General features: G+C 40.7%; 1 protein-coding gene across 7 annotated transcripts in view; it reads left to right on the forward strand.

The window, feature by feature from the left end:
• The window catches only part of SPTBN5 (spectrin beta, non-erythrocytic 5), a 106,815-nt gene that overhangs the window by 72,325 nt on the left and 14,707 nt on the right, over positions 1-19,783 (forward strand). For all 7 annotated transcript variants that reach the window (XM_080394774.1, XM_080394772.1, XM_080394771.1 and 4 more), the window contains 15 exons: positions 1,068-1,186; positions 1,820-1,934; positions 3,714-3,827; positions 5,357-5,478; positions 6,115-6,277; positions 8,113-8,301; positions 9,342-9,419; positions 10,776-10,948; positions 11,994-12,084; positions 12,723-12,869; positions 14,446-14,583; positions 15,315-15,571; positions 15,736-15,922; positions 18,680-18,892; positions 19,254-19,450. In XM_080394774.1, coding sequence (XP_080250900.1) covers positions 1,068-1,186; positions 1,820-1,934; positions 3,714-3,827; positions 5,357-5,478; positions 6,115-6,277; positions 8,113-8,301; positions 9,342-9,419; positions 10,776-10,948; positions 11,994-12,084; positions 12,723-12,869; positions 14,446-14,583; positions 15,315-15,571; positions 15,736-15,922; positions 18,680-18,892; positions 19,254-19,450 — 2,303 coding nt within the window. The remainder of the gene's footprint in view (positions 1-1,067; positions 1,187-1,819; positions 1,935-3,713; positions 3,828-5,356; positions 5,479-6,114; positions 6,278-8,112; positions 8,302-9,341; positions 9,420-10,775; positions 10,949-11,993; positions 12,085-12,722; positions 12,870-14,445; positions 14,584-15,314; positions 15,572-15,735; positions 15,923-18,679; positions 18,893-19,253; positions 19,451-19,783) is intronic.

The raw sequence follows: 19,783 nt of genomic DNA on the forward strand, positions 1-19,783 counted from the left end.
AGGTCCTGGCACAGCATGTCCAGCCAGCCAGTCTCGGTTTCCACAGTAGGCAGATCTGAGATCAGGGTAGGGAGCAATCATCCTGCGTTGATGGCAGCCAGATTTTCTGCTCATATTCTGTCACATTGTGCTGCTGTTACTTCCCAGGAGAGGCGACTACAGGGTTTCTGAAGAATATCTGGCTGGTCTGCTGGTTTCTCTTGTTTACTTTATGGCTCTGTATAATTGTAAAGCACATATGGAAGCATGCACATTGGTTTGGACATAGCATAAATAAAACACAAATGGAGTCAGTACTTCTATTAACAGTGTGCTGGCATCCTGCAGCTGTGTTTCTACTACACCAGTGATTAATGTCTCCCTGCCAAGCTTGTGATTTACTGGTCTTAGAAAAACAGAGAATGTTTTTGAATCTTAGAGTAGTGTTCAGTGTTGGCTGTCCATCATGCGCCAAAAAAACAATTATTCCACTATAGTCCAGATGATACGTGCAATGTGCAAATATTATCCTTTCTTTGGTACATACCCAGGAAGCAAATTGCCTTGAAGACTCTGTATACCTTTTAAAATGCAGTGGTGTTGCTTTAGAAGAAAGCGCAATGGCATGGGCTGTCTGGGTTTCTTAGGTCTGTAGATTTTAAGCCTGTTGTCCACAGTACAGAAGGCACTTCTGGACAGAAGCCTGTCTAGAAAAAAAGCGAGTACTGGCACACATCAGCAGTTCCTCAACAGCCACCTATGTAACCAGCAACTTGCACCTATGTTTCTTCAGCAAATGAGCCCCTGCTGGGATTCCTGGCTTAGAAATGAAGCTCCAAGGGTCCTCATTTAGACCTAGATCATTGTTGTATTTGTAGTCATTGATGTTCTTCCTTGCCTTTACTGTCTTCTCATCAGGGACTGGTAACACCAGCAGTTGTAGCAGAGCAAAGCCCATGTGTCTGAAATGTTTGGTAGTGAGGTAAATCTCTTGCTTGTTGCTGTGACTGCTGGTTTTCACGTTGCAGTGGAAAACTCAGTAACAAGCATTTCAAACATACACCTTTGTTCCTTTTCTGACTTTACAGGAGATGACAGTGGATGATGCTCACATCAAGGCTATCAATACGCTGGCCATGAAATTGGAGAGACAGAACAAGGAAGAAACAAAGACGATATATGAGCGCCGGAAGCAGCTCAGCGAGAAGTGAGTATGCTTTTAAAGCTTCTGTGTAAAGCAAAAACAAGAAGGGAAGATGAGGTGTCTTGGGCTGGGGTAAATCGGGGATTTGCAACGTGTATTTCCTTCTTTAATATCATGACTACTAGCCATCAGACACTGGAGTTGCCTTTTGAGACTGTCAGAGCAGTTAGCCAGAAGGATTTCTAATCCAGCAGGGGCAAAGTCGTGTTTCTAGCCTTGGAGGCAAACATGCCACTTTACAGCACTTCACACACTAGATCCATGAAGCTTCCATCTGTGCACATAGTTGTCCTGGTGAAACGCATATTGCTTTTGCTACTTCACAGCCCACTAGCTAAGAACCAAAAGCATGAACATAGGGATTGTGAGGTTATTGAGAGTTTAGGGAAACCGAATTGGTACTTTTTAGCTTTTAACCCCCAAACCATCCTGAAAACTTGGAATAAATATAGCCAGCTAGTCTTGTCAGGCTGATGCTTTATCTCTGTGATGTGTCCCCTGTTGTGGGGAATTGGAGATCAATACATAAGGTAGTTCAGAAATCCTGTCTTTTACTTAGATCTGAGCATTATGAAACTCAGCTGTAGAAATCCTTACCTCTGTAATGCACCTCTAAAGTATTCTTTTCAATAAAAGGTGGAACAGTTTCCATGGTAACCTGAATGCATACAGGAAGAAGTTAGAGGGAGCTCTAGAGATTCATGCCTTAATCAGAGAAATTGACGACATCACAGAGAGAATTACTGAGAAGGTAAGTTCTCAGATTTTGACTAATTGAAATGGGAAAATGTTATATTTGGCCAACAGTGATAAACCTAGGCATGCCCATTGCTAGAGGGATACTGAGTATCCAGCAGGACCTTTGATAGTTGTCTGTGTATCAGGTTTGTAGGAAGGCTGAAATGTCATTAAACACTGCAGATCACCAACTTTAAGGCATTCACAGCTAAAAAGGTACATTTGAACTGTATTGTGAGAAATGACACAGTAGAGTGCAATAAAAAGGGATCTCTCTTTACGTAATGAGAGGTTACAAAGGAGATGAAGCCGGACTCTTCTTGGAGGTTCATAGTGAAACAGGCAGAGTCAGTGTGTACAAATGGCAACAAGAAAAGTTCCAAATAGATGTAAAGTGGAAAAAAAAACCCACAACGAGAGTGATCAAACACTGGAACAAGTTACCTGGAGAGACTGTGGGTTCTCTATCCTTGGAAACATCCAAATCTCATCTAGCAATCTCATCTAAGGTGGCCCTGCTTTGGGCAGGAGTTGGACTAGATGATGTTCAGAGGACCCTTCCAAACTAAATTATTTTGTGATTCTAATTAATGGTCTCTTGTCAAAAGGTATTGCCTAAAATACTTTTAGTATTAGGTGAGTAGTTGCTATATCCAAAGTAGTCATCCATGGTTTCTTCCACAGTCAATAGAAAGAAGCAGGTACTTCTAGAGCTCAGTGCATCTGACCTATTTCAGATGTCCTCTTGAGGATGGGATAAAACATGTTCCAGCAGTCTGTCTTTCCACTAACTGTAAGGAGAATTACACAAGTAATTAAGTTGCAGCTTCTTTGCATTTGTGAACTTCTCCATGTGGTCTGGTGAATCCTTCCACAGGGAACGAACACAGGCAGATGCAGTAAGTAGGATAGAAATCGGAGAAGCTAAGGGACTGGTGTCTGGTTTTTGCTGTGTTACTGACGCAGGTGTGCACCTCCTTCAGACGGTGCTGAGCCAAGATGGTTCTGAATACCATAGCCAGTTAGATGAGCCACCATAGAGTTTTTTCTGAATTATCTCCTTAGCTTGAATATAGCGATTTCTATTGATCCAGATTCAAAGCTAGCTCATTCAACGGTAGCTTGCATAGCTCTCCCTGCTGTGCAATGCAGACATGTTAAATGTGCATTTGAGGAGTTGTATAAAAATCGTATTCCTTCAGATAATCGAGGTAAAAATGCATATCTTGGATCATAATTTTGAGATTAATAGAAGAAAAAGGCTCTATAAAGCCCAATTATTTCATCCACATAACTCATGATACTAATTTAATTGTAAGTCAGTAGGCAGATACTTAAGGTTACAAGGTTGTTGGTTTGAAGTTTTTATAACTTCTACAAATGCGTTCTTCATTGTATGGGATTTCATTTCTCTTAGGATTCTGAGTGTGAATTTTATTTTCCATATTTTCATAAAACATGCTTGAAAATTTATGTGCCACATTTCAATGGGAAATATTTGGCTGTTTTGGTGTAAGGGGAAAAAAGGGAAAAGAAAGACTGAGAAATGCAGGGAAGCATTCCTGTCTTTGTTTTACATGTGAATGGCCAAAGGCACCTTACATAGAATTGCCACTGTTCAAAGAGTTGTAAATTCTCGTTCAGTCTGTGTAAGGAGTGCAGACAAGGTGCCCTGTTGATAAGAACATTCAGGAGGCAATACAAAAAAGTGAGGGAGGAGACTATTTGAAAGAATTATGATATGATCCTTTTGCTTTTTGTCATCTTCACCATTTGCATCTGCCCCCTCCAGAGTGTACTGATACAAGCCCTGGATTATGGGAAAGATGTGGAAAGTGTGGAAAACCTGATTCGAAGGCATGAAGAAATGGAGAGAGAAATTAGCGTTATTAAGTCCAAAATGGAGGTAAGAAATTAGGAAGTGTAGAGGATACTGTAAAAAAGTTTATATTTGCTTCTTGGGAACAGTACAACAATCAGCATGATTTACTAGTGTGAATTGCACTGCAATGCAAATGCAGCACAAATTTTTTCCCGGTAAGATACTGTGCTGCTTAATCCTACTTTATTATATCAAATGATATTCTTTTAACGCAACAAATCTAAGAAAAGTCCATTTTTAACATGTTAGCTGATTCTCTGGTCCTCACCTACAAGCCAGACTGGACTTTTTGACACTTTTCAGAAGTGTGGAATCCAAATTAAACTCTACATCTTTCCCTCAGTTTCTGTACTGATTTGAACCAAAATCACGACTCTAGTTCTGTTTAGAACTAAAATGCAAATCCCACAGTGTATGTAGTTTTCTTACACACACATCAAAACCAGAACTCTTCAGTTCTAATTACCTGCCTGCTCAGCTCTGGCTTTTTTGAAATGACCAGTTTGCATCGTTTAGGACTAATGTTGAGTGTTAAATATGGGTCTGACTTCCTATGTAATGGCATATTTTTTAATAAAAAGAGATGTTTTCAGCTAAACCACAGAAGCAGAAATCTTATGTCAACTTCTCATGGTTTTCACTGTTGGTTACAGCTTTAAGCCTCTTCATATAGAACTTATTTTTGCAAACTTTCCCTAAACTTTTTTCTTCACTGTAGTATGCAAATGGTGACTATGTGTGTGATACCTTAACACATTGTGACTTTGTTAGCCAATTTTCATGTGAAAAGTGGATGATGACTGACATTCCACAGATAGCATTAGCAAGGCTGTGCAGGGGCGTGCTGCATGGAAACAAAGATGAGCAAGGTTTGGGTTTGGTGTGGGGGTGTTTTGTGGGTTTTTTTTCCATGCTATCACAAATACCATGTACAAAGTATAATATTTGTACTTTTCCTATGGATTAAAACCAGTCTGGCATATTCTCCTTTCTGCATGATTAAAATTCTTCATTTTCATCAATTTGATGGAGTTTTACAAGAAAGATAACAACTTTAAACCCGGGTTGGTGAGTGTTCATTACTGTTTATCAGGCTGTGTTAAGGAAAACAGCATCAACTAGAAGTCTACACTGAAAATTGCGTTTTGATGCTGCTGTTAGCTGAGATAGATACAAAAGATTTCTGAGTCTTCTGCTGAAAGGCAAATCTGGTTGCTTCTGTGTACTACCACATATTCATGGGTTTTTTTACCCTTAGATTAAGCTAATAGAGGTTACAATTAGCACTTCATTGTCCTCTATGTTTGTCTCTATTCTGCAAAACTACTTACTTAATTGTAAATTTAACATTTGTGCATGTAAAGGAACACACACCTCTCTTTCTTCACCTGAGTGATTGCACAATGCATATAGTAAGTCCCTTTGTGTATTTTGTTATTTTAAGTATCTGGTTTTGAAAACTGGGATCTTAAAACGAACTACTCCTGAAAGGCAAACTCAGAACAAACACAAGCTCTTGGCATAAATTCACCCCACTGTAAATCTCTTCCCAGCCATTGGAATTGGAATCTTTCCGCCTTTCCACAAGAAATCCATCCATAAATGTCAAACTGACTATGAAGCAACAGGAGATGAAAAACAACTGGCTACGACTCCAGGGACAGGCCAAACAAAGGTAAGACTTCTGATGATCTGTGTATCTCTTGGGAGGAGCACAGTTGCTCCCTGGGGTCTCAAATCGACTTGCTGGAGGCCTTATAAAAGTTTTTGAGGATCCTTTACAAAGTTTATACAGGCAGCTAAGGCACCTGCACTGGAATAAGTGTGACTTAGTACAAGAAAAGTTCCACTGATGTGACTCTGGGAAAACTAATACAGTGAGTTTGTGGTTTATCCCACTAAATAATGTTACTAAAATTCCTCCGGATGATCCAGTTGAATCTATCATGAAGCCTTTGTGAAAGACTTACTTTTGAATGGTTCTAGAAGATTTCTTTTCTCTTGAAGCTTTCCCGAACAAGAAAGACTTAGGCCTGAGCTGTAATCATTGCTGAAAGCAACAGCTAGGAAGGCTTTTTAACCCTTCTTGTCCTAATGAACTGGCATAGAAAATGAGGTGTGCTTGTTATCTCCAATGCAGCATGCATCACCTGTGATTTTGGTTTGACCATTAGGAGCTGTAACAGAAAGCTAGGAGGCTTGAATTCACTTCATACGGCTTCTCCTTGGATACCTTCCTCTGCAAATGGGGAGGGAGAGGCAGCTAGATAATTCTGTGTTGGATAATAGTGAACTGTACATTGTGTGGCAGGAAGGAGAAGCTGGCAGCCTCGTATCGGTTGCAGAAGTTTAACTTGGAGATGAAGGAGATGCTAGATTGGACCCAAAACATCAGAGGTTTGATGGAAGCGAGGGGGCTTCCTAAAAGCGCAAATGAAGCAGAAAGCATGATTGAGGAGCATCAGGAGAGAAAGGCAAGTATCATTTTTGCTTCCAGTTATACTGGGAATATTTCCAATGGGAATTAATTGCTGCAGACATAGCAGAATTTTGCTGCATGCACCTGTCAATAACATGGTGAAAAGACTGTTTTCAGTAACGGGGTAGAAGCAGAAGTCACCTACGTATTGACAGAACATTTACCACATGGGCTGTTTGGCAGCTCATGTCTCTGCAAAGGGCGTCAGAAAGCCCCATTAGCTCTTGTCTGTACTGCTGTCCAACCCTATAGGTAAAAAGCTGGGTCAGTATCAAAACACACTCACTGCTGATCTCTTTATCGAGATTACCAAAAAATTAATGCCAGTTAATTCTAGCTTTGAGTTAGATTTTGTCATGCAAACTCCATTTGCCTGGGAGGAAAACAGCAGTTTGTCTAACACTGGGCAGTAAGTTACCATTGGATGGTACTACACATTCAGTTCTGAAACACTTCATATCCCAGTACTGATTACCACATGATCTTTTGGTGGCTTATTTGGCTAATATTTTTGGTGAATTTTCTAAAAGGAGTTATATTGTTAATTAACCCTAGAAAACAATTAATATTTTGCTTTTTCCCAAGCATCATAGCTATTTTTCAGCTGTTGGCTTTTCTTTGCAGTTATGTGGGTTTTTTTCTAAAAATCATGTTCCCAGAATCATGACTAATATCCAGTGCTTTGTGGGTCCCATTATTAGCACGAATGGTTTGTAAATTCTGATCAGTTTTCTAGACTTGAATTTAGTATGAAGTACCTGAAGTCATCTTCTTTTTCAGAGTCTTCCACTTTAACAATGCTCTCTCATGTCACAGATGTAACCATGTTTTTGCTAATAATTCTTTGTCCCAATAGGAATACCCAAACACACTGATGCAGTGTACTCCAAATTTAGATGGTAGCAAGATCTAAGGCTTTAGTATCTGTTAGTAAACAGAAAAGCAGGAATCCAGGCAATATGTTCTTTTGTATTGGGGTGACTAAAATAATAGGCAAGTGGAGGGTGGTTTTTTTTCATTCAGGTTAGTGGCTCAAACCAAACTTTTTAGGAGAGAATAGAGTTGAACACAAGTTGCTGATGCGAATTAAACAAATAGGATGGCTATCTTACAGTTTTGTTACTTATGATTGAACAGCATTACCCCCCAGAAACGCCCTAAACCCAGCAGTTAAATTTCAGACATTTAACAGTACATGTCATGGGTTTTATGGTGGTTTATGAGTTAATACATGGTATTATTTCACAGCGTGGTTATTTTTATTTTCAAATCAGTTACATTAGGAATTCCACATTCAGTTTGCAGGGGTCATGGTTGTTTGCAATGCTTTCACCTTCAGGATTCAGTATGTAGGCATAACTTAATTCATCAGGGTAAGGGCAAAAGTTAAATATATTTCATTTTAACACCACAGAATAAAGTAAAACAGTGTCTTTAATGTAATAATCTGATGCCATCTTATTTGGCAGGAGAGGAAAGTTTCTTATAAGAACCACCTTTATGTAGGAAGACTGGTAGGGTATGGTATTATGGGTGCTCAAAACGGTGTTCATTTATATCTAAGCATTTTCTAATCTGTTTCAAATTTAATCCCAATTTTGATTTGTATGAGACCAGTTGTTCCTAGAGCAGTATAGTCATTTATTGTCCATAATTGTTTTCTCTTAGGCAGTTCTGTGCTCTTTCAGTAACATAGCTCAAAGGTGAATGATTTTCCATACAAATATTAGTGTTGGAAAGTTACAGCCCATATTCTTCCCCTGAAGGCTTGTATTCTGAATAACTGGCGTTCTGTAAACCCTTGACATCAACCTTAGTAATATATTTTAGGAGGAGATTGAAGCACGAGTGGAAAGATTCAACTCTCTCAGTAACTGTGGTCAAGAACTTGCCAATTCTGGTCACTACGCAACCCCTGAGATTCACCAGTCCCTCTCCAGACTACAGCAAGCCTGGTCTCAATTGATCCAAGCATGGCAGGAGCAATATAGAAAATTGTTTCAGGCACAAGTTTTACAGGTGAGTAGAAAAACAGTCAGCAGAGAATGCACATGCCACTGACAGCTTTCCTCTGTATAAACAGCAAATTTCTAAGATGGTACAATGAAAGTTATACATTAAACACTGGGTATTATTAGTGTGTTTCACCGATTTCTGGGAGGCGTGCTGAGAGCCCAGCACCTTCAGTGATGGCAGGTCTTTAGAAATTGTGCCTTTACAAATCAAAGAAATTTCTGTGGCATATGTGCTCATATGTTTTTCAAAGGCTATAAAACTTAGTGAAATGCGATCAGACTGTCATGCAGCTGGCAAAAGGCATATACTTAAAATGGAACATCACTACCCTACCGAAGTCTATAACCTCACAGAAAAAACATGGAGACAAGCAAGTATTTTTTTAAAAAAAAAAAAAAAAATCTGAAGAAAAATTTAGCATGGACAGAAATACTGTATTTCTTTCCCTGGCTTTTTTCTAAGAAAAGAACTGGTTTGGCTGCAGTTTTCCAGAAATACTTCCCTGTAACAGTCATCTCACTTTCAAAATTTCTGCTCAGATGGCTTGTTGGCAAAAGTTAGAAATAGCTGAAATGGAGATTTTACAGTGGGGAATGTCAAGTACCTTAAATAACAACTGGTGCTACTAGTCCCATCTAAACTGCTTCATATATATATATATATATATATATATATATATATATGCGAACTTAAGTCATGTGGACAGGGCTGATTTCACGCTTCTTTATGCATTACATTCTACTTATTTCAGACCATGTTAACCATCCTTTCTACTGGCCAGTTACCTCACACACAGCACTCTTCTACACTATCAGTAAGCAAGCTACCAGTACTTGTATTGTGTCCTATGTCTTAGACCCCCAAAAATGTTACTATAAAGGAGAAAGTTACAATAATAATTGTTATGCATGTGGGTTTTGTAGCATCTAATGCTTATTGCCATGTAGTGCTATGCAGTTTGGGGTTTTTCAGCATACTCTGCCAAAGTCAGGTTTGCCTCTGCTTTACACCATGTTTATGACTGCTTTTTTTCCCCTATACAGAAATTCTATGGCTATGTGGAACAGACTGAGAGCTGGCTCAGCAGCAAAGAGGCCTTCCTAGCTAATGAGGACTTAGGGGTAGGTGCTCTGAGAAATTACAGTTTTCTCTGCAATCAGTCTGGAGGAAAGGGAGCTGTGAAGTATGATGATGTGCTCTGAACCTCCCTGTGATCTTTCTCCTTCTGAAGTTGCTGCTCTGTCTTGTTGACAGTTTAGGATCAGATTTCTTTCTTTGATAGTTTACAGAGGATAGGATTCTCAGCCTCAGGAGTAATGAAACAGTCCAACTACTCCAATTATAGCAGGAAAATGAGCCTGCATCTCTCTAGCTGGTCATATCTGACACAAATACACTTGCCAGCAGTGTGCAAATCATCACTGCTGTCACTGCTGATGCATCCGGCGTAGCTTTAAATTTACCTATCTCAAGTACCAGTAACACTGCAATAACTGAAACCGCAGACTGCATGGGTTGCAAAAGCTGTGCAGGACGCTGGATATATATCCTGAGACTTAGCTTACCCTGCACCTTGTACAGGTAGTGCTACCAAATTAGTTGTGTCTGCAGGAACTACAATTACATTTCAGAGTTCGGTGTAGATATAATTGGTGCAAATAGTATGAAAAACATATAGCACTAGTGGCTGGTGTCTGTCTCTAATTTTCAGCCTGGAGGCATGTATTTATAGTCTCTCCATTGAAATATATGAGTCTTAGAAGAAGCCACCGGTTTTCCAGTCATATTAAGCTCAGTAATGTACAGAAAATGCTCTGTGAGTACTTTTCCTTCCAATGACTCATGTAAGCACCCAGAAGTTTGGATAGTATTTTTTTTTTCTGTGCCATTTGATGTGAGCTTTATTGCTTCCTTTAGAATAGTGGGAGATCAGAGTTTATTGTGGCAACAACATTTTGACACCACTGATTCTAAAATTAAAAGTGCAGAGGGGTGCTGAAAAGAGAACTCTGACTCATTAAGCTTGAGATTCACAAATGTTAAAGTAGTCAAATTCTGTGTTTCTCTCCAGATTAACTGTAATGTCAGACTCCAGTCCTCACATTCAGATCTGGATCTGAGCTCTTCCAAATTCCATGGGTTGAAACCGAGGCTCTAATTTTAATCTCATTCTATGATATATTTGTTCACTCTAACTGATCTCAGTCTGATGTCAGTTTGATCTCAGATAACATGCAGAAGAAGCTAAGCATCAGCCATTAATTCAGTTTTGACACTGAAGGAATGGCCTCAGACCATGCATAGAACATTATTTAGGTCCCAAGTTTTGGATTCAGTGCCAGTAAATTTCAAAGACCCATACATTTTCTTGACAGCTTGCAAATGTGGGGTAAATGCCATTTAGTTTCTGGATTATGGGTGTTGCAGGTGAAAAAACTCTGACTGAAAACAGCTTCCCTTTGTTGAACTCTATCCAGGACTCAGTGTCTAGTGTGGAGAGCCTACAGCGGAAACACACGCAGTTTGAAAAAACTCTGGAAGCTCAGATGGAGAAAATTGATGAGATGGCTTCATTTGCTCAGCAGCTAATGCAGAACAAGCATTATGACTCGGACAACATCACCAACAGATGCCGGGCTGTTCTGAGGAGGTGAAGTCAAACCCTTCCCGTGTCAACCACCCATCTATTTTGCAGTGAGACTCTCCCCATGTAACTAATATCTTTAAATGATTTGAGAACCATAAACTGGTTTGCATTTACTCAGCTTTGCGCTTTGCCCTGTGGTCTTGCCAAATTGGCCAGAGTCTAGTCAGTATTTCGTTAGGAGGTTTCTGAAATACAGTTGAGGGGGGAGTGCGATTCAGAAAAAGGTGTTGTAGTTCTGTATCCTGGCCTGGCCTTAGGGACAGTGTTGCAAAGAAAAGACAGAGGCCTGCTGTGCCATTAATACTTTATTATCCTTAAATACCATCAGGAAAGGTCATTTGCTACACGAGTGCTTTTTCACTGCTCTGATGGGGTTGATCTTAAAGCCCTGCTCAAACTGTCTGTTAGGGAATTTGCAGTTTTTCTGATCAGATCTTGCTCTTTCATGTGAATTACTTTTTCTCCTGGCACATTGCATATTTCTGATCTTAAGCAAATGCTGACAGTAGAAGCAGTTATATTCAGCGCTATGGCATATGAAAAGATATATGTAAAATTTATGAAGAGGGATTGAAGATCCATTATGATTCAAGTGAACATGAATTTATTCATATGATCATACTATGTCATGCCTGCATTAACATGAATGAAGTGCTGCTTTGGAAAAACACTTGGAAAAAAGATGAAAGGATGTTGTAGTTTTGGTTTATCAGTGACAAATACCATCATACGCATAGGCTTTCTATATAAGAAAGATACTGAATTTATGTTCTGTTGTACCCTGAAAGGCAATAATGGTGATTCCTAGAGGCAGATATCGTATATACAGAATCTGTGTGTACTTTAAACATACCTATCTGCTAGTAATCCTTCCTATAGTGTCCCGAGCATCTTCTCTGGTGGTCTAAATAATTGGAGGCTGCGTATTACGGACATTTCTCTCCTAGAGAATGGAGGGTTAGAGCATGTGTGGTTTAGAAATGAAAACTGAAAACTCTTATTCTGTCTAATTCATTCTGTGGCTTTTACACATCTGTCTTCATCTCAGAAAAGAGAAACTGCTGGAGAATGCTGCTGCTCGCAGACATCTGCTGGAGGAATCAAGGCTTCTGCAGAAGTTGCTGAGGAATTCCTTTGAGGTACAGTTACACAGGATTCATGGTATTCTGTTTTCTTAAAACATACTGCACTGCATAGATCTGAATCCCTGAAGGGATATACTGTGAGAAAAATCAAGGAAGTGAGTCTGGAATGGGATGGTATTGGGAAAGATGAGGATAAGAGTGAAGGGATATTTGTCTGCTTTCAAAGTCACAGCTTCCCTTCAGTCACCAGATGAAAAGATCTACTGTGAACTGGATGCCAGCAAAATGCAGAAGAAATAAATGCATTAAAAAGGAATATGCTACCATTTTAAAATTCATGGGAAGAGACAAATCAGTTCTTTTCCTGTGAGATACTGATAGTGGGTTAGAAATAGGGAGATAATTGCCCTTTCTTTCCCATGCACACATGTGCCCATGCACTTTTTCACTGCTTGGGGACTGTCTCATGGAGACAGCCCCCTTTCCAGGTAACAGTGCTGGTGAACAGATACAGGGGTCACTTCATTATGAAAGATGGGAGGAGCTTTGGGAAGTAGAACCTCAGAAAGACAGCTCATTTGTGTCCCTGCTCACTGGTCCTGTGTTTTATACATATTAGAGGAGAGCCTTGACAGGTCGGAGCTGAAGAAACACTGGAGGTTTTTTCTACTTCTGTTCTTTCCTCTCCGAAGGTAGCTGCCTGGATCAATGAGAAGAATAGCATCGCCAAGGATGATAGCTGGAAGGATCCGAGCAACCTGCAGACCAAACTGCAGAAGCACCAGACTTTCCAGGCAGAGATCATGGCCAATAGAAATCGCCTGGACTCCATCAGATCTGTGAGAGAAACGGGGCTGACGGCAGGGGTGGGCACTTGGCCTGAAAGGCTCTGCGGGCAGGCTGAGTTACACTGATCTCAAGCAAGCGAGGGGTGATCACTGTCCCCTCGCTGACTTTGTTGACATTCTCTCTGAGGAGACTGGGAAGCTTATGCTTTTAGTCTGTCAGTTTCTTTCAGCTTCCCTCTTACTGTCTAGTGTGAGCTTGCTGTCTGTATTCGCTCTGCATGCAGTGGGAAGAGATGGGTGCCTTCAATGAAAAGGTCAATCCACTGACGTTAGGGACTTCTGTCTGGCATGAATGCCACTTTAGAGGTACACCTGTTTCTTTCCAGCAGGGAATCTGGCTGATTGGGAGCAGAACTTCAACAAGTCATGTAAAATGTATCCAACAAAAAGGATCAAGAAGAGTTTAGAAGTGTTGCCTTCCCAGAGACGTGCTTGTAAGAGAGACAGGAGGGAAGTCTGACAAGCTTTGTCAGATGCTTGGCAAAAGCTGGGATCAGATGATGAGTTTGGAAGGACAGACTGTTACGTGTTTATTAACCTTATTTTCAGCACAGTGCTTCCTAGCTGTAGTTTGCAATAGATAACTAAGCAGTAGGGATAGATTCCCTCCTCAGACTCATCTGCATCCAGTATTGTAGAAACACACTCTCCCTTTCTTTTTTTTTTAAAAAAAAACTTTTTAACCCCTCTGTGTGCAGACACAACAGGGGAGTTTAGTAGTGTAGTTAACAATTCTTTTTAATCTGTTTTTAAGGAGTTGTTTGCACAATCTCTTTCTCATTATTTCCTGATGTCCTGTCTCTTTTGCTTTTTAGAGGAAAATTAACATCTGCTGTCCTGGTATAGCATCTTTCTCTTGCTGTGCCTCCTCTTCCCCATGGCAATATGTAGAAATAGCTCAGTTTAGCTTTCGAAACCAAACTTGGTCTCAGCTTAGGATGTACCTACAGTCTCTTCTACCTGATGGAGGTCTTGCTGTGCCCCCTCTACCTCCTCCTCTGCCAATCTGTTTGGCAACTGCAGCTCAGGGATGAGAAATGCAGACAGACTTTTGTAACATAATACAGTAGTGTAAAACTGTACATGGTTAAAAGAGGTTTTATTATCTCATACAGGTGGTGCACTTGTATGAGATAGTGCTTTCTTAACATGCAGGGAAGGGAGTAGAAAAGGGCAGGTGTCTGGGCAATCTCAAACAGTGATCATATAATGTGGGACGTGACAGAAAATACTGACTGCTTGCAAACTAGGCTCCCTGCCAACTTTTAGGCAACATAGCTGTTGCATAATGAAGATTCTCTCCACTCTTTGTCTTCTAGTATTGTTCTCTACCATATCAGATCATTTTAGATGCCAGGAAAATCAGTCTCTGCCCTAGTTTCAATAAGCATTTTGCCTTTACCTGTTTTTTCTTTGTCTCTGCAGCCTCTGTCTGTTATGTCAGGAAGCGATGGCTTCAGCCAGCCCTTTACATAGCAGTGCCAGTAGACTTTGTTTAAGGAGGCAAAAGTGACACATTCTGGTGCATTCAGCAAAGGAAGAAAACTGACTATTCTCTCTGCTGTAGGAGGGGGAGAAGATGCTCCGTGAGAGGCACTATGCCCCTGAAGCCATTCAGTCCAGACTAGAAGAAATGGAAGAGCTGTGGGAGGAACTGCTAGCAAGTTGCCAGGATAAACAGGCCAAGCTGCAGGATGCTTACAAGGTATATGCAGTGATGCCAGTGGTTGGGTCTTGGTGTCGTTTCCAGAGATGGCACAGCTGCCTTCTCTGTTACACATCTCATCTACGAGTGTGTCACTTTATACAATCAGACCTGATTCCTCAAGACCATTAGAGCAAAGAAACTAAGTATGGACTCATTGAATGGAATTGGCAGGAGAACTGGAGATCCCTATGGAGGGAAAAGGATTTGTAGGCTGTGGTGTGTTCTGCTTTCTGCTGCTGGTTTAGATCAGGATTCCAGAGAGGGATACTGAGGGAAAATGTATTCATTGAAATATGTCAACTCTCTGCATCTATCCCAATGGCATCTTTTCTCCAACACACTGAGAAGGAAGCCCACAGCTGCTTTTCATTCTTCTGGCTCCAGGCACATGACTACTCATGCCTACAAGTTTTGCATGGGCTGTCAGACTCTCTTTGGGTGTAAAATAGAGCTCTCCCTTTTAAATGGCTTCCTTTTAAGGTACTGTGCCCATCATTTTTATTTGTGCAACAGAAGATTAGCTCTTGATGTTCTTTACATCTGTTCTAGCATTCACTGACTGAATTCCCTTCTTCATTTGAACCACCGTCATATCTGGGAAGGGTTCACTGAGCACTGGGAAGCTTCTCTGTGTTTGTGTGTAATTCTTACTGGAACTGGCCAAGACTTTTATATCATATTGTTTGTCCTAAAGGTTTAAACGATGTTTTCTTCTTGCTTGTCCTCAGGGCCTTCATTTTCAGCGAAGTTTAGAGGATATGGAGAAATGGTTGGAAGATGTGGAAAATGAGTTGAAAGCACCATACAGTAGCAGTGATCTGGTGGTTTTGAACAGTCATTTGAAGAAACAAGAGGAACTGGAGGAAGATATTGCTGGACATAGGGACCGGCTGCAAGAGCTTGTGGTCACAGCTCAGCAGTTCCAGAAGGAGAAACATTTCCTTGCTGATGAACTAGAAGAGAAAGTGGATCAGCTGGTGCAGAGGTGTGTGTCTGGCCTGTCTCCTGCCATCTTCTTCCTACTTCTGTCAGCCTTTTTCTTCCCTGCATATTTTTTTCTTTCCTTCTCTACATCGTACTGAAAAGAACATTTTGCATTCATTCCTTATTAATTTGTGGTCCTCATTGGGTTCCCTTTAAAACCTGCAGATACAAAAGTCTACGTGATCCCCTGCAGGAGAGGCGTGGGAGTCTGGAGGCAAGCAGGCTTCAGTACCAGCTCTTCCGAGATGTTGATGAGGAGTTGGCCTGGGTTCATGAGAAGCTCCCCATGGCTTCCTCGAGGGATTATGGACAATCCCTGGCAACTGTTCAGAGTCTACAAGAAAAGCACCAGGTAATTTCCTGTGAGAACCATTATCAGTCTTTAGAATTAAAGCCAGAACACGGTATTCAGTTTGCCTCTGGCGAACTTCATCTGCTGTGCTTCGGCTAACAGGAGGCATGGTGCCGGGGGCTCTTACCCATGTCTAACAGTAACGACGTATTTTGAAGGATATGTCCATGACTTGGCAACGTGAGGGATTCTGTGCTGCTTATCATTGCAGTGGTGTAGGTACCACACCATATGCTTTTCAGTGGACACATGGGCTCTTTCTGTGAACTGAGCTCAGAACCTGGCCTTTGCAACACAAAATAGATTTTACAAACCATTGTGCATGCTGTCCTAGCTTCTTTGAGCAAGAGACGTCCTAAAAAATATTCTTTGAAACTCACTAAGTACATCCAAGCAAGATCATTGCTTAGATGTCTCAGGATGAGCTCCCATGAAAACATCTTTCCCCCAAACCCTTTCTGCTCTGAAGGGAGGGAGTTAACAGGACCTTCATTCCAGTGGTAGCTTTCAAGATAGCTAGCTGCTGGATTATTTCACAATATTCAGATGGGCCACCAGAGGAAGGAGTGCCCGGAACACTGTCATCTCAAATACCAGTTGAAAGGTAGGAAAAAAAGAAAAAAATTCCTGCTAAAAGTTTGCCGTAGCTATTGGTATTTAATGTTAGCAAATGACAGCCCATTTAAGTGCCAGGTCAGGTTCCTCTGGGGAAAATCTGTGCCATCTGCAATAGAGCTGGGAAAGACAGGAGATCTTACAAAGTGGGAGTATGTATGAGGTATATATGCATATATATATATATACAGAGAGAGAGAGAGAGAGTGTAAGCCCAAGTATATTCATTTATCCCAGGTGTACTCACAATTTAATGAAGAATTATAGAATGTTTTTAAATGCATCTTTCAGAATATTCCTAAGTGAGACCCATAGGTATATTCTGAATAGTTTGCACTTTCTTAGATATAATTCTCATACTTGTAAAAATTCTGTATTTAAGAAAGATGCAGTTGATGACTTTGACATTAGTAAGAGAAAAAAGCTTGCTTTATCATGATAAAAGGTATAAATTATGAGTTGATTGTCATGGTAGGGAAGTAATGAGGTTCACAGAAGAAAGGAATGTTTGAGCTGAATTAATCTGAGAAAATATTTGGGATAACTGAAAAAACAGTGGAGGTACTGCTTTAGGCTGCAATTATCTTTGGGTTAATTGGCAAGGTCTCAAAATATTTCAATGAACTGTGAGAATGGGAGGTATAGACCGTAATACCAGTGCATGATAAAATGCCAATTCTTCCTGCCATTTTGCTTATTTTCCCAGAAGCAGGATTAAAATATAAGCTTTGAATTCTCAACCTCTTAGTAGCTAGAGTCTCTACATCTTTTTTTTTCTTTTTTTTTTTTTCTTCCTAAATGTTGGCTTACAGGCAAACAAATGTCAGAGGTAACACAACAGTCAAGAATTGAATATACTGTTAGTTCCACCTTCAATTGTTTGTCTTAATGAGCCAGATTTGCAAAATTCAGTCCTTTGTTACCACAAAAGAGATTGTGTATGAAATGTATCATACTAAAAAAAAAAAAAAACAACAAAGCAAACCCCCAAAACTTTCTTGCAAAATTGCATTTACATACAAATACAATATGCATATGCACAGCTGCTTGGCTTGGAACAGTTTTGCCCTCATTCCCCTCTCCCCTGTTGTTCTTTTTTTAAAAATCTCTGTTGTTAGAAATGAAGTACTGTGAATGCATGTTCCTAAATGTTCAACTGCAAAGTTGTTCTTCCTGCTGCTAGTTTATTATTAATACACAGTACAAGATGTTTTATAGTCTTTGCCACTGGGTTCCATTCTGCTGGGGTCAGATACAGTGTCACTTTTCAACAACATAGTGCCTGTCTTGAAATTAATAGGGGGAAGTTAAAGGCAAGATTAGAATCGGAGCTCTTTTCCCGCCAAGTCTGATACTTAAGTTGAAAAAGCAGCTCCTCTCCTGAGAGAGGGTGTCTCTTCTACATTAACACAGCACTGCAGTCTAACTGCCTGTTTCATAGCTATGAAAATAAACAGAACAATTAAAAAAAAATGGTGGGGTTTGTGCTCAAGGTGCTCAGGCATAGTTAGCCATGGAATGCACGTCCATCCACAGAGAATTTGATGTCACAGTCCTTGCCCACCAGGCAAACACCATATGGTTTTAAAATCTACCAATCTTCAGAAATTAATTTCAACTAAAATCTGTGAGAACTGGCTCAGGCAGTTTTATTCTCTCCGTGTCCTCTTGGCTGCCTGGTGGTATGTGTACCCACCGTGTTCGCAATGGCTGTTGTGCAAAGCTGCATCTTCTACGAAGGCACTGGGAAGTGATAAATACCGATGAGCAAGTGAATTGATTGTTCTTCCCTAGACACATTTTAATTCAAGAAACATTGTGTAATGGGGTGCAGTGGGTATATTCTGGAATCCACAGATAAGAAGTTTGTGGTTAGAACCTCTTCCTTCCACACTCTGAGGTGGGTGCACACCAAGGTCCAGACTTCAAGGCTTTACTTGATCTCTAATCACGCCTTCACCCCCAAAACCTCCTCCAGTCTGTGTTGAACATTGACTCAGACTTTGCACCACTGACCCATCTTTGTGTATGGAAAACAAATTAATAACGGAATTACATGACCACATTATCTGGTATAAAAATCTTTATAGCTTTTTTTTTTTTTTTTTTTTGTCTTGTCATTTTACTCTTTACTCTTTCCAGAATTTGGAGAATGAGATAAGTAGCCGGGATGCTTTGACCAAAGCAGTGCTCAGTACAGGACAGAAACTGGTAAGGGGAGGCCACTCAGCCTCTCGCAAGATTATGGAGCGTCTGAAGGAGCTCGAGACTTCGGTAGAAACCTTGAAGGCAGAGGCTCAAGAGAGGAGACTGCGACTCATGCAGTCATATGAGGCCCACCTCTTCCTGAATGAGGTAAAGATGGTTTCTGAGACTTATTTTGGTCTTTCTTTGCTTAAAAGAATCAACATCCTTATTGTTCAGTGGATGCAAGTGCTGAGATCAGAGCAGAATTCATACTGTTCATATCTGGTAAATATGAATACAGTGGAGGGGTAACATTTATGTTTCCAACTAACTGCAGTGAGGGATAATTTCTGCGTTCTGGGTAGAGATTTTTTCAGATAGCGTCTGCTAGGTTGCCCTGCAGGAAGGCACCTAAGCTGCTGTCCGTTTTCACTGACGTGTCTATTTGGGCACCACTGCTTTCCAGTTGTCTTTGTCTTGAGCTAAAGCACAGCTATGATGTACAGGCTCATCCCGGTGTTTTATGCAGCTTCTGGAGGTGGAGGCATGGTTGGCAGAGAGGAGCTTCATTCTGGAGATCTCCGATCATGGGAAGAATGAAGAATCCACACAAGCTTTACTTCGTAAACTTGAAGCTACCAAGTTGGACATGGATGGTTTCAGGCCCCGGATTGAGAAAGTACAGGAGACAGGTGCCAGCTTAATAAACAAAGACAGCCCAGAGAGGTAGGAAAGTGAAAACAGACTTCTGCTCCAGGTCTAATGGAAATGCCCAGAGAAGGCATGTACGGAAAAGTTCAACCGTCAGTCGCTGTTTGACGGCTCATTCACAAATATGACTTCAGGGGACATCAGCCCCTCCTTCACCACCTTCACACACACTCAGGCCCTCAAAAGCTTGATGATTGTTTTCATGACTGTTGTTTTTTAACAAAACACCAATTAGTGCAGATCATCATCTTTGTCCATTGTCTATTCCCAGGAGCTGTCATCTAGTTCTCATTTACCATAAAGGTTCAAAAACACCTGGGCTTGGGAAATGAAATGGTTTTTTTTTTT

The sequence above is a fragment of the Falco punctatus genome (assembly GCF_963210335.1).
Source record: "Falco punctatus genome assembly, chromosome: 7".
Classification (NCBI taxonomy): Eukaryota; Metazoa; Chordata; class Aves; order Falconiformes; family Falconidae; genus Falco; species Falco punctatus.